The sequence below is a fragment of the Myripristis murdjan genome, chromosome 3 (genome assembly GCF_902150065.1).
Source record: "Myripristis murdjan chromosome 3, fMyrMur1.1, whole genome shotgun sequence".
Lineage (NCBI taxonomy): Eukaryota > Metazoa > Chordata > Actinopteri > Holocentriformes > Holocentridae > Myripristis > Myripristis murdjan.
Genome location: NC_043982.1, coordinates 15,044,993 through 15,060,367, shown reverse-complemented (window position 1 = coordinate 15,060,367; position 15,375 = coordinate 15,044,993). Strand labels below are relative to the sequence as shown.

General features: G+C 44.6%; 1 protein-coding gene across 5 annotated transcripts in view; it reads left to right on the top strand.

Annotated features, from left to right (window-relative positions):
- cbfa2t3 (CBFA2/RUNX1 partner transcriptional co-repressor 3) overlaps window positions 1-15,375 on the top strand; it is a 44,836-nt gene that overhangs the window by 23,259 nt on the left and 6,202 nt on the right. For all 5 annotated transcript variants that reach the window (XM_030080765.1, XM_030080781.1, XM_030080773.1 and 2 more), the window contains 6 exons: window positions 3,291-3,446; window positions 5,875-6,116; window positions 6,833-6,922; window positions 8,947-9,128; window positions 12,722-13,005; window positions 14,056-14,141. In XM_030080765.1, the coding sequence (XP_029936625.1) occupies window positions 3,291-3,446; window positions 5,875-6,116; window positions 6,833-6,922; window positions 8,947-9,128; window positions 12,722-13,005; window positions 14,056-14,141 (1,040 nt within the window). The remainder of the gene's footprint in view (window positions 1-3,290; window positions 3,447-5,874; window positions 6,117-6,832; window positions 6,923-8,946; window positions 9,129-12,721; window positions 13,006-14,055; window positions 14,142-15,375) is intronic.

Here is a 15,375-nt window from a genome sequence, read left to right as displayed (position 1 = left end):
GCTGTTCAGAGAGTCAGAGGAAAATAGAGAGAGAGAGAGAGACATACAGTAGACAGTAGGCAGAGAGGTAGGTAATTACTGTATAATGCTACATTGTGTTCAGCGGTGAGTATTGTTTTCAATAGTGAGCGAGCAGGGCAAACAGCAACGTATCTGTATCCTTTGCAGATCTATTGTATCAGCCGTATTGATCACAGAGTGGCTGCTTTCAGAGCACCAGATAAAGACCTGTGGGGGAAATAGAGCAGTTAGCAGTCAGGAGCATGGACCTGGACCAGACCTGGACCTTAGCCAGCTTTACCTAGCCTCTCTCTCTCTCTCTCTCTCTCTCTCTCTCTCTCTCTCTCTCTCTCTCTCTCTCTCTCTCTCTCCCTCTCACTCCCTCTCTCTATCCCTCTTTCCCTCTCAGCATGAGTGTTTCGTCCTTCAGTACAAAGCACAATGGGAGCACAGATGGCCACAGATGGGGTTGCAGACCTAGCAGACTTCCTAATGTATTAAAAGTGAAATCCAGAGCTTGGTTTGTGTGTGTATGTGTGCCCTGTCCTGTAGCTGGTCAGATTAAACAGCTGTCTATAATCCCACGGTGGGTGTAGACAGACAGGGCGACCCCCTTTTCCTCCTCTCCTCTCCTCTCCTCTCCTCCCCTCTCCTCTCCTCTCCTCTCCCCTCCCCTCCTCTCCTGTCCAAAAAGTGGTCAGACCAGCTACACTGGTGTTACAGAGTCTTTTAATAATAAAACAGAGACAGAGAAAGTCTATTGGCAGACATGTTTACCTGTATAAGCAGGGCTTGTGCATGCCTTGTGCATACGCTGCATTTTGTCTGATACATTGTCGAAAACGCCATGAACTGTAGTACACTAAAATTGACCAAAGTGAAGCATATGACTACCTCCAAATGAAAACCACTTTATTTATATAGTGTATTTCATACAATCACATGCAATGCCATGCGCATTAAAAACTATAAAAGACAAAATAGAACAACAACAATGACCTCGGAACCTACAAATTGGTATTTCAGTATAGGAATGACCCTCGATACCTATTTAGTTCCCTCTATACATGAAGCAGCCTACCATTTTCGCAACATGGAGAGCTGGTGTGTGTGGTTGGGGTTGTTTGGAAGTGGATGGCTAGATCTATTTATACCTACTGGCCCTGCCTGCCTCTATCTACAACCTTGTTGTGTGTTTATGTTTGGAGCGTCTGGCATGGGACAAGTGGCGGAGTGCCCCTCATGTTCTTGAGGATCACTGTGTCAATGGCTCTCGTACAGCAGACTCCAGAGTGGCACTCTTTAAATACAGACACCAGCTGTTGAACACTTCTACATGAGCTCTCAGAAATAGGCTAACACCAAGGACCGAGGCCAACTGAGCCAGGAGTTTTGCAGAGGAAAACACTGGATTCATAGTTGGCTCTGGTTACAAAAGGTGGGGTGCATGAAGGGTGAAATGAAAAGCATGTTATTAATTTTGAAACGTGCCTTATTGTGGTCGTTTGTGGCTACAATACATTTGTTTTGCCGTTACAGAGGAGATTTCGCAGAAGGGATTTTGCATGCTTGTTCCACAGTGCACTGATGTGTGTATAACGGCCAGAACGGGCCTTTTTATATTTGGCTTTGTGGGTGGTTGCATTAGTACAAGGGGTTATGCTATCTTATCGCTGGCTACCAACCGTCGTACCAGTGTCATTCCTGGAGATCCTGAAGCCCAGTCTCATTATGGAACCACTCTGGCAGTGACCTCTGCTCTGTGCGTACGAGGTTGGTGATATAAAGGGTTTGGAGATGGGTTTTGGGAAGGGTCCTAACACAACACAGTGGGGTTCCATGTTAGAGAGAGCATTCACAAGCTAATCTCTTTCTTCTGCTCTCCTGTGATATAGAGAGAGACAGCTGAGAGAGGGAGAGAGGGAGAGAGAGAGAGAGAGAGAGGGGGGGGGGGGGGGGGGGGGGGGGGGGGGGGCTGATTGAGAGTGAGTGAGTGGCATTAGGGTCTAAAGCTGTCAGAGTGGCATACATCTGCTGTAGCAGGGGAGAGCCTTCCTTTGCTTTTTTTCTCTTTGAATTTGAATGCACACTTACAATGCACATGCCCATAAATCCAAATGTACACACACAAACCTGTGCACCGGCCTACCAAACACATGCACACACAATGGAATGAGTGTATGCATTTCTATATCAGTATGCATATCGTATTTATTGCATTGTATTGTGCATCTTTGTTGCATTCTTTGCTGCCTTCTCTACACATATGCACACGCTGTAAGGCTATGTTCCCAGGGGCCGTACATGTTGTCACAAGTCTCAGCTCAGACTGGCACTGCAGACGGATCTGGTTCCAGCAGACAGACAGACAGACAGACAGGAGGATAGATAGTCCACATTCAGGACCTTTTGCAGAAATGCATCGCTACATAATCAAACCTTAGCTGAAGTATACACATGCAGTGACACTGTGTAATGCAGGGACACTTGTGTGCATACTGGCGTTATTTTTTATGCGTGTGTACAGGGGGCTGACAGATCTGGTGCACATACAGTATGTGCAAATGAGGCGACAGTCTTCATGTGTGCTACGGACTGTGCCACAGCCGCCTCATGTGGTGTTTTCTCCTCCTGTCCCTTCCCGTCCCGTCCATTCCCTTGCTGCTGCACCCTGGCCTTGCCTTGTTTGGTCCTGGCAGGGTGTCTGGCAGGGGACAGTGGAGCCTCTGGTAGCACTGCGGAGCTCTGCTGAGAGCCAGTCCGCAGTGATGGACAGCAGCAGATCCAGCTGCACTTGTCACTGACTGTCAAGCTAGCTGTCTGAACCAGGGGACGAGAGGGGACAGACGGGAAGGAGTGTGTGTGTATGTGTGTGTGTGTGTGTGGTAGGGTGAGGGGGTTAGAATGGGGGGCCACTGATTGGGATGTCAGAGAAGCTACATGGAGTATGTGTATGTGGTGAAGAGAGGGAGAGAGAGAGTGGTGGGAAAGAGGAGGGGGGTCTCAGTCAGCAGCAGCTGAGAGGGTGAGCAGGTGTTACTGTATGTCTCCCAAGTCCACAAATCTCCAGCAGGAGAGACACAATGCAAGTTTGCATTCATTTCCACTCCACACATTGATTTGCTTTGGTTATTTTTATGGAGGTCTTGGTTTAAGCACGCAATCGATGGTACCCAGGTGAACCCATCCCCGACCGGCTGTCCACAAATGGACGGTATGATTTTTATGTTTGGGTAACATCTTGATAACTGTCTCTCTCTCTCTGTCTCTCTTCTCTCTCTCTCTTCCAGGTAGCAGAGTGCAGAAGGTTGGAACAATGCCAGATTCACCTGCGGATGTAAAAACCCAGCCCAGGTCCACCCCGCCCACCATGCCTCCTCCACCCCCGGCTGTCAGTCAGGCAGCCAATCGCAATGCTTCATTCACCCCCACCACCAGTAAATCAAGTGAGGACCTTTTTAATTTTTTTGTACATTTTTTTGTTTAGTTTTTGTTTTACCTTTTGCAGGTTTTGTTACTTTCTAAGCTGCAGGGCGTTTAGGAATCTTAATGATCTTGTATCAAATTTCTCCTCAATTTCTTCTCAAATTTTTCCTATCTAATATCGATCACTTATAACATCATAATGTCATCTTTAGACTTTTCATTGAAAAGTTGTACATCACCCTCAGTTATTCACCTTCTGTGCTGTGATATGTTTTTCTTTGAATTCAAGTATTTGGAGAAGATCCTTGGGTACTCTAGCACAGTTGGTTTTCAAAGTTGGGTCCAGGTTCCCCCTGAGAACCTTAAGGGGCTTACACAGTGCCCTCAGCAAAATGAATACTGTAGTTTAATTTTGCGATAATTTAATTCACCAGAAATAATGATGCAAAAATATATGAATGATTATTTTGATATGTTTTGTCTCACCACTTTGAATCTATTTGTGAATGTTCAAGTACTGTATGGCATCTAAATGATTTAATACTCAACACAAACCAAAATATCTTTTCAAATCAGGGTCCCTTGGGCAACATTACTTCATATGGGACAGTCAGCTTGAGGATCTGTAACATTAACAAGTTTATGTACCTCTGCTGTTCATATACGTCTGTGTGAGAACAGCAGTGAGCTGATGTAGATTTCCAGTTTTCACATAATCTTCCTTCACGCTGAAACTGCCGTGTTATTCTCTGCTGCTGTTCTGAATGGAATCTGCCATTTGGCCGTACGTCCTGCTTCGCTCACCACCTTATACGCTTGTGTGAGGGGTGGGGTGTTCCCAATATGTTGCTCATCCCTGTTTCAGTGAACAAGTGTTAAAGTCACTTGTGTGTGTCAGGTGTGTATCTCTTCAGGCATCTATGTGTATGTGTGTGTGTGTGTGTGTCTTTGGTGGTGCAGAATGCCCTTGCTGGTGGGACAAGTGTCTTTGAGCGCATGTGTGAGTATGGTTTAGGCATTATGTGTGTGTGTGTGTGGGTGTGTGTGTGCGCGCGTGCGTGTGTGTTGTTTACCAGCTGGTAGGGCGACAGTGGTACAGGGACATCACAGGCAGGGTGGCGTTGGCGTTGTGTGTAGAGTACTTTCTTCCCTATATAGAAATGACAGGCCATGTTGTTTCACCTGTTGTGGCGAGCGGTCACCAGTGTGGCTCTCTCCTCACACCTCTCTCTCTCTCTCTCTCTCTCTCCCCCTTTCTCCCTCTGTCCCGCTCTAAAACCAGAACACAAGTGCTGCCTGCCGGGATCACATGGGTTAGTCCATATGTATGCAGGCCCTCGACCCGCAGATTAGGGCAACAAGCATGCCTGAGAGGAACCACGAGAACCAGACTGGAACAAGCACACTGTATATGCTCTTGTGTTCCAATTTGACAAAGTAATATACTAGTATAATCCAAAATGATTGATGAGCTTGGATGCAAAGCCCAACATATGCTGTTATAATGAAATACAGTGATGCAGTTACATGTAAAGGACTGCAGAAAAGCGAGAGACTAAATAAAGACAGGCCAGATGGAAGCAGAACTCGCTGGCAGAAGTGCTTGAACACAATTAACCAATGAACAGAGTGTCTGACACATAAATCAAATCTTAGGATGACAGTGGGCTCTACACTCATCGTGTATCCTCATCTGGGTTTGATAAGAAAATAAGAAAACAGGGGAAAGGTCAAAAGATGCTTGTGTGTGTGTGTGTGTGTGTGTCTTGTGTATTTGTGTGTTTGTTTATGCACGCATTTAGGAGCATATGCGAGTGATTATATGCGTATGAATGCACATACTCTTGAACTATTCTGAACCTTGAAGCTGCAAATCTACTTTCAGCTGGTAGACATGTGCAGGGCCAGATTTAGCAACACACCTGCTATTGGAATAAAAGTAACACAGGCCACGATTCTATTTTTGGCACCTCTTTAACAAGTTCCTCTTATAGTTGTGTCCTAGTGGGTGAGAGAGAGGGAGAGGGTGAGGAGCAGGGAGGGATAGACTGATGAGGGGAGGTGGGGAGGGCAGGAGGAGTCAAATGGTCCCACTTGTGAGACAGCTGAGGTTACTCCAAATGTGTGTGTGCCCACGGACATACACACACATTTACAAACACACCTACACTCACAGCCTTCAGTCAAGTCGGCATAAAAACTGTAGCAGTGCAGTCATCTTCTGCATTGGACAGGCATGGATGTGTGGTGTCTCATTTAAGTGGCATTTACAATTTTATATTTCAGTGTGTGCTCTCTACACATCTCATGTGGGTCAAGCACGCCTCTACCTGCAGGATACATGCGCCCTCACCATGCTTTTCACCCCAACAGGGACCAGTAAGTAAGACCAGTCGGCAATACAGACCTGAGTAACGTTGCCTTTGCTGTCTCCCTGCATGTCCACAGTGCTGAACGGGAGCAGCCACTCTCCCACGTCGCTCAACGGCGCTCCGTCCACTCCTAATGGCTTTAGTAACGGGCCCGCCATGTCCTCGACAGCCTCGCTATCCAACCAGCAGCTCCCGCCGGCGTGTGGTGCCCGGCAGCTCTGCAAGCTGAAGCGCTTCCTGACCACGCTGCAGCAGTTTGGCAATGACATATCGCCTGAGATCGGAGAGAGGGTGCGCAGCCTTGTGCTCGGGCTGGTGGTGAGTGGCGACTTTTAACTGCCTGGAATTGTTCTAAAACAAAAAGTCACTGCCGTAACACAGCATGCACTCATGTCACCTCGCTGGCCCCTTTCCTTTCCTTCTCCCTTTCTTGTCATCAGTGGTCATAGCAGAATTAATTGGAACAGTGTAAAAGTGTAAAAGTCTAAAACTCTGCATTGAGACTGATACTAATATTCATATTCATATTCATATTAATAACAGTAACACATTTTCCTGAATACTTGTGTGCAATCAAACATGACTTTTGGGTTCGTGGGTGGTTCACGCTTCACATCATGTGAAAGATGTTGACAGTGACTCACATGATGTCAAGGTGTGATCCGCCCACAGAGGTTTAAATGCCAGGGAACTCCCTACCACATTAGAACGGAGGAAGCTTCCTAGATGATTAAGCAAAAAAGTCGACTTGCCTGTGACTTACTACTTGTGGACATACTTCTCTTGACAATGACTATATTGCATTGCAGATTTATTTTCATTTGTTCACATTTAATCAATTAACTGCAGCAGCATGTGGAATGAGCCACAAATTACAATATGGGAGAGTTCATAGCCGTGAATGAATGAATGAGCTTTTCTTTATGGTACAGCCGTAACGTCATGTGCTAACAATTTAACACATGGTGACAAACCGGTTTCTTGTGCTCTCACATCACCTCTTGGTGTCATTCTCCCTTGTTGTCTTGGGACAGAACTCCACTCTCACCATTGAGGAGTTTCACTCTAAACTCCAAGAGGCCACCAACTTCCCTTTGAGGCCTTTCGTCATTCCCTTCCTGAAGGTAAGGCCTTTGTATGCACAAGATTAATCAAAATACAAGATGCTGGATAGACTCTGCCTGATGTCTCCCTAACTTACCTCCATAAACTTCTGATTTATTTCTTTTGTATTTTTTTTATATTTCTCCTACTGTTTTCTATCATTTTCATCGTTGTTTCTTTTAGTTTCATCATTGTTTCTTTTAGTTTTTGTCCTCTTATTGTACAGTTGCCTTGTGACTTGATTTAATTAGTACTGTACACATAAGGTGGGGGTCTTTTATTATTATTACTGTAAATGGCAGAAGCCTATAGTGGACAAACACAGACCTTCCTGGGCCGGTCCATATGGCCACCACTCAGAATTCATCACAAGTGGCACATGTGTAGTGTGTGTACAGAGAGGGAGGAGCGTATGTGACAGATGTTGATAGGGGAAGCTAAGCCGATGCCTTTGGCCTGATCCTCTTCCTACTGTTTTTTTTTTCTTTTTCTCTGCTGGTCATACACCAGAGACACAGCTTGGCCTCACACACTCATACATGCATACACATAGTGATGTGGGCCAGAAGTCACCACACCAGCTGTTGACTATGGAACACATGGGGTAATGTGGCAACAGGTCATGGTGGCACGTGGTCTTTAAGAGGCGTTTCGAACTGTGTGTGTGTAAATGTGTATATGTATGCGTGTGTGTGTGTGTGTGTGTGTGTGTGTGTGTGTGTGTGGCTTGACCATGTGTGTCCGGGTCTGTCCTGGTCTGGGGAGTGTCAGAGCATGCGTTCCTGTCCAATACACTTCAAACAGAAAGGGCACACTAGTGTTCTAGTTGTGTGTGTGTGTTTGTGTGTGTGTGTGTGTGTGTAGAGTCAGAGATGGAAACTTCAGATGTATAGGTCAAAGTGGACTTTCATTCAGTGATCACTTCAGATTCCCATCTGATGTTATTTTACCCTGGAGGCCCTGATATGAAAAGAAAATTTTGTTTTGTGTCAAGCATTAAATTGTTTCCATATCTTACTTGAACACTGACAAATAAATTGAAATTGGTGAGATTAAAACATAATGTTCAAATGTTCATTTGTACATTGTTTGTATTGTAACAGTTGCTAGTGAATTATAGTGAAATTAAACTATTCCTCATAGACCTCCAAACCCTTTGGAGACCTCCAAACCCTGAAGGACCTCCAGCGGTCCTTCAGGGTTTGGAGGTCTCCAAACCCACTTTGAAGCCCACTTGTGTATATTTTGGTTTGACTTTTATACTCAGTACTACTTACAGTAAAAGTGACCGGTGTGTAGCTTTATCTCATTATGAAAGATTAGTGGTCATGATGTTGAGTGTGGACAGCAGAGTGATTTGTGAACATGTTCTGGGCTTTGGTATGCGTGTCTGCGTGTGTGTGTGTGTGTGTGTGTGTGTGTGTGTGTGTGTGTGTGTGTGCATGGGTGCGTGTGTGTCAGACCTCCTGGCGTGCGGTGAGCCTCCACATCTGGGACATGGCAGCAATAGCTGGGCTTTATCAACCAGACAGGTCTGAGAGAGCTATTTGACAGCACTGCCACACACACAGGCACATACACACACTTACAGTGCACACATCCGCACGCCCTGGAGAGAGAGACACATGGCAGAGGAATGTGTCAAGGGACCTGTCTTATCTCATCCTGTCTCTTCATCTATCGCTCTCTCTCTCTTTCTCACATCTTTGTCATAGCTTCTCGCCCTAATCTAGTATCATTTCACTCTCACCCGATCTGTCCTCCCACCACGGCTCTCCAGCCTGCGTATTGTCCGTTTCCACTTAAAAAATCCTCCTCCCTAAAGGCCAACAGTTAAATCTATCTATATTATAAAGTATATCCGATTTATTGTAAGTTATTTCATTTTTAATCTGCACTATGCACGCAGGTTGAAGATGCATTCTGTGATTTAGATTTACATAACATACAGAAGAAAAATCTACAGATGGCGACACATTTTTCTTACTGTCTCTCTTCTTCTTCCTCCTCCTCCTCCTCCTCCTCCTCCTTCTCCTCATCGTAGGCAAATCTGCCCCTGCTGCAGAGAGAGTTGCTCCACTGTGCCAGGTTGGCCAAGCAGACCCCAGCCCAGTATCTGGCCCAACACGAGCAGCTGCTCCTGGACGCCAACGCCAGCTCGCCACTCGACTCCTCTGAGATCATGCTGGAGATCAATGAACACGGCAAGAGAAGGACCCCTGACAGGTACTGCCTCCCTACTACACACAAACACACACCCACGCACTTACACTCACACGCTGACTTCACAGGCGTCTACAATCACAAAATGCACACACACACACACACGCTGTATACACACACACACTCTGGCAGTCTCTCACACAGACAGTGTTATAAATGAATTATTTCTGGGTATTTCAGAATGCCAAGCGACAAGGGGAGGCTATAAATCCTCCGTGCGGGAGGCGGAAGTCTGGACAGCCCTGATGCCAGGCTGACTCTGCCAGCTGTCTGGGAGGGAGGGAGGGAGGGAGGGAGGGATGAAGCTATTGCAGAGAACCGAGAGAGCGAGAGACAGACAGACAGAGGGAGAGAGAGAGAGAGAGGATGAAGTACAGTGGATGTCCTCAGTGCTGCCCACAAACACACAGAAAGGCCAGCAGTGCACTACAGTGTGCTATTGTCTCACTGTCTTTCCCCTGTGTTTTCTATTATCCACCAAACTGAGAGGATGGCACAAGAGAGAATGAACTGGCATTTCTCTTCCTTCGCACCTTGTTCTTTTTCTTCTACCTTCTTCAACAGGCCTCAGAAGTCACTGACATAAAACACTGAACATAAACTTTTCCCCAAATATAGAATTCTGGCTCCTATGCATTTTTTTCTACAGGGATTTCATGTAATCATCCCCCTGTCAGTCTGTGTTTTAAGCTGGCGTTTACAACTTGGACATTTTTTTCTGCATGTTTTTCTCTTAAATGAGAATCCAAATTATTATTTTGCTTAAAAAAAAAAAAAAAAGGTGCACCAGAAAAACATAGCTGGATCTTATGTGGCTTTGCACCATAACTTGACAACTACAATTATTCCCAGCTTGCTGCTGAGCCATAAAAATACTTGGATAATTCGCTACCATGGCCATTTCTTTGGCTGATCTGTTATCATTTTTTAAAGATGACAACAAAAGTATTAGCAAGGGGAAAGAAACATTACAGTTTGTAATTGTGTGATGGGTCATCATGGGTGGCTAACGGCTTAGCTGTTAGCAATTTTTTAAATTACACACAGTGTTATCACATTATAAAAGATGTCCGAAAATCTTTTTTTCACATGCAAACGTCCACATGTCATGAATTATGTTGAAGGAATTAAAATAGATTTTTTTGTTGCTGAAGTCTCACAAACAAATGACGGCATAACCTCTAAGGCCTAATGCTTGTCTTTTTCCTTCGTGGCACTTTTTTTCTTTTCTGCCCGCCACCTCATCTCATTCTTCCTCTCTTCCCCTCTCTCTCTCTCTCTCTCTCTCTCTCTCTCTCTCTCTCTCTCTCTCTGTGTGTCTCTCTGACCTGCGGGCTCCCAGCAGCTGTCCATATGTCAGGGATGTCCAGATGGTGATGTGTTGACCCTAACCCTGAGCTCATCCTGGGGGGGGGGGGTTTAGAGGCGGAGGCGGGGGGAATGGAAGGACTGGGTTAGGAGTGGACTGTAATCCGCACACCTCCGCCTCCCAACCGCTGGCGTACACACAGCAGGCAGAGCTCTGGGAAGGTGGGGTGGTGGATAGCGTTGTTGGCTGGACCTATGGTAGGCCAGCTGCTCCTGCGATTTGTAGGATACTGGAGCCAGGGGCTATGTATGAGTATGGCCCACGTGCACATACTCACACACGGATAAGTGATTGCGAGGCATGCACACAGAAAACACACATCGTCTACATGTGGCAGAGTTGCGTTCACTTTGATCCCTGGGATGATAAAGAGTGATTTCCATCCGAATGCCTGGCTATTCCCATCCAGCTAAACAGATTAATATCAACACTAACGGTTAAACTGTCCAGATGGCTTGAAAACATACACTCACGCACACGCAGACACAAACGAGTGTCACTAAACATCTGCCAAACACTGTATTCAGCACATATTGCTCCTTAGGTCTGAGAGAGAGAGAGAGAGAGAGAGAGAGAGAGAGAGGCTATACTTGCAATCTAAGAGTGGGCTGAGGGATATTCAGATTAAGAGCTTGAGACACAGGGTGTTCAGTTGGACTTTGCTTTGTCTGATACATATGGTGTACAGCTGTGCACAGGCTTTGGTGGGGCACTGTCTTAACTGAACAACACGCAGCTCTCAGCGGGGATATATGTATGTGTGCATATGTATGCATGTGTGTGACTGCATATGTGTGTGTGTGTGTGTGTGTGTGTGCCATGTTGGAGTTGCTGAAGTCTACAACAAAATTCATGTTTTCTGTGAATGCCTCTGCCTCCTGAAATATGTGTATTCCCAAAAAGCTCAAGAATGTTGAAATTACACCAATAGCAATCATAATTAATGTACCTAGGAAAGCTGTAATTTCCCCTCTGATTAGTGTTGCAAAACACTAATTTCCAAAGTTGGAAACTTTACATGGAAGTTAATGGGAATTAACGGGACCTAATGGGAATAAACTGGAGATTTTCAAGATATCAGGTTGGCCTGATACAGGGAACTTAAATATAGTTGGAAAAAAAAAAAACATCTTGCAGCATAATTTTGGTAAAAACTACAGTGTAAATACAGTGTAACTACAGTGTTTTGCTGCACGTATGAAATGCATCTTCAGTGCTGAGAACTTCAAAAAATGTGCCAAAGCAGTTGAGAAAAACTATAATAGTAACTACACCACTGGAAATGCTCAAGTCTCCTGTTGCATCAAGTGTTAAAACTCTCACTGTTGGATTCCTCTCAATTAACTATAACACCAGGGAAAAAATTGTTTGGACTTTTTTTTAAGTCACAACTCTAAGCAACAATGGTGTCATGTTGCCACATGACACCATTGTTGCTAATTTAAGTTGCTTTTCCACATTCAGAATTCACAGAAAGTGTTTAAGCTCACTGAGACACCAAGAGGGACACCATGAAATGATGATAAATTCATTTTGTAGTAATTTGTTAAAAATACTACTAATAATAATGCTAACAACAACAACAACAACAACAATAATAATACATTTTCTTTGCTTATTAAAAAATACGATTCGATTTAAAGTAACATTTGATTTATTTTAAATCTTAAAATATCACGTCCTACAGTTCTTCCCCACTGCTGGAAGCCTTTTTTCTCCAGTAATCCATCTTCCACAACTGCCACAATTGGATGGTTCAGGTTTTTTTTTTTGTTTTTTTTTTTTTGTCACAATATCTGTTATATTGTTTTTCTTGATGCAGTCTGGTTTGTACAGGGTTGGCATTTTCTTTCAATAGTGGCTGTGTGCTGCAAACGTTTTATACTGCTTCAGGCTTAGTTTATGGTTGTTTTTCTGAACAAAAAAACAGCCAGAATGCACTAGAAAGAATTGCCCAGTCTTAAGGAGATACAGCGTGACCAGTTGACAAAGCATCAAACATGAAAACTGGGTGAAGTGCTAAAAAGGGTACAGCTAATCTTTAGGCACATTCTTTTGCCCCTTCATTTTTAAAGTCATGGATATTTTATGTTCAAGGGAAATTTATGCCCCTAGTCACCTGTGTTTCTGACCATGGTTTTCACATATTATTACTAGGATGCTTTTTTGTGGTTTAATGTTGTATAATGTTCCAACTCTCCCCTTCCCTGTCCCCTTCTTCCATCAGGACCAAAGACAGCTCAGAGAGAGATGGCTTGCACCCGGAGCACCTGGCAAAGAGGCCCTGCACCATCAGCCCCAGCCAACGCTTCAGCCCCAGCACAGGCCTCCCTGCTCACCCTGCCCCTAACGGCCTCCCCACTCACCCTCCCAACGGCCTGTCTCACCCACCCAACCCCCCAGCGGGTCCCCAGCACTACCGCTTAGAGGACATGGCTCTGGCACACCACTACAGAGACGCCTACAGACATAACGAACACCGCGACACCCGAGAGCGGCACCGGCAGACAGGTAGAAGAGTAGCTGAGCATCTGCTGGTTCAGACAACAGAGAGTGATCTGTAGTCATCAAGTCCACAGTGATACAGTCAGTGAGGAAGGGAGAGAGTATGTATGTACAGAACAAAGGCCAGTTGTCGGTCCACTGTGATAATCCTTGTGGCAGTGCATCTATATTAAGCCCACAGCCATACATGCCTATGTGAACCACTATGGAAGCCCATATATAGTATTGGGTGATATGGAAAGAATCAAATATCAAATATTTCAATATCAGTATTGTGACTATACTGTAGGGTTAACTATTGGTGCTTTCATAAGATATTTATACATAAGAGATTTTTGATAAACGGCCCTCAATAATGTGGATTTGATGACCAAGCAGGTAGAGACAAATAGCTAGAGCAGTCTAATAGGTTCATCCCTTTACTTTTTTGCAGCATTTAAAACAAATAAAATGGCAACACTTATGTCATATCACAATATAATATCCAGAATCCCACACAAAGTCTCATATCACATTATTGATATGTCAATTTATCACCTATCCCAGCCTACAGTATATATGCCTTCCCTCTGCTTTCCCAAAAGCAAAGAGATGAATTCTTGTTTGCCATTTGATTTTGTATGAAATCAAAATTTCTATGAGAATAGCACGCATGTAGGTTTTTAATAAAATACTCTATTGTGAATTAAATGTAATGTGACGTTAGAGCAGTATTGATCTTTGACGTGACATATCAAGGGGTTTTAGCCATGATGACACCTGCTGGGAATCAGTAGTACGGTATATCCCATACAGACATGTAATATATGTAAAAACAAATGTATGAAAACGTATGTAACGAAACATATGTAAAAACGTATGAAAACTTTGCACAGTTTCATATATGGACAGACACTGTCATGTGTGTGTTGGCAAGCTGTAGCTGTTGGATAGCTCTAGCTGGTGCATATGAGCAACACATATATATATATAGGGGTATATATGTTCATAGATTTGACTTCCATCTGGGTGAGTGCTGAGTCTGACAAAGGCCTGTCTTTTGTGTTTGTGTTGCAGCAGTGCATGGAGCGCGCCAGGAGGAGGTGATTGATCACCGTCTTACAGATCGAGAGTGGGCAGAGGAGTGGAAGCACCTAGATAATGTGAGCATCAAGACAGTAGCAACATTTAATGCTGACCTCTTCTTTTATTTTGTTCACAAACACAAACGTCTGACCAGGGTAAAAAAGAAAGAGCTGAGATGTCAGTGTGTGTGACTATAAAAGTTAGTTTTTAGTGTTCCAGATGACATGGAGACGACAGGGACGAGAGCTGTAGACAGACAGAAGAGCCCGAGTCGCAGCTGAGTTCAGACTTGAAGGACAGCTGACCTTAGAGGGTCTGTGTAAGTGTGGTCATTTAACAACAGACACCTCGCTGGCTTCCCGCTCGCACATACAACATGGACCCCAACTTCTTGAAGGCTAGGACACACACACACGCACGCACATACACGTGTACACTAGAATCACACAGTCTCTTTCTTTCCCTCACACACACACACAGGAACACACACAAACAGGGCCCCAGATGGAGCTCAGGACCCAGCAGAGAGCAGCTCCAGCTGGGGAGAGCAGCTGAGACAAGGGCTGCAGTCATGGAGGGAACTGGCCAGGCCTGGACCCCTGCCAAATTAGAAACACTGCACTGAAATAAATATAGCTAACTCAGAGGGCAGCGAGCGAGAGGGAGGGGGAAAAAAAAGAGAAAAGATGAATGATATGGAATGATATGGATCAAATGTCAACCATGCTAAACCTATTTTGCAGACTGGGCAGAGTGAAAAAAAGTGACATAATGTTTAGAGAGAGAGAGAGAGCGGGAGAGAGCTAGAGGAAGCAGGGAAACTGAGGAGCAGTCGGCAGGGTACGGAGCAGAAGGGTGGAATGAATAAGTTGAACTTTTTCATTAGCGACCAAGCTGTTACATTATCATACAGTGCTTTTCAGTGCAGGCGCTGAAATGCACTGACAAACACACACAGACACTCTGAAAAACAGACAAGACAGATGGAAACACACACAAACACATGGCTGTTAGGTGCTGTGTTTTGGGACAGATTAAAATAGTGAATTTACTGACATCTCAATGCTCCCAAAAGAAACTCTTTGATTTTGGAAATCTTGTTAATTTCCACTGACTATCTGAGGAAAATGCATCGTCATTATTCATTGGTGTTTGATGATACATTTATCATGTCCTGTCTGGTTTGTAAAGTCATGCCACAATGAATTCAGGGAAATGTTCCTTATATTTCTTTTGTATCTGTTCTTTTTGGGGAGGCTAAGATGTATGGTTTGTTGGTGGAAAGTGTTTACATTCTGAACTCCTGTCCTT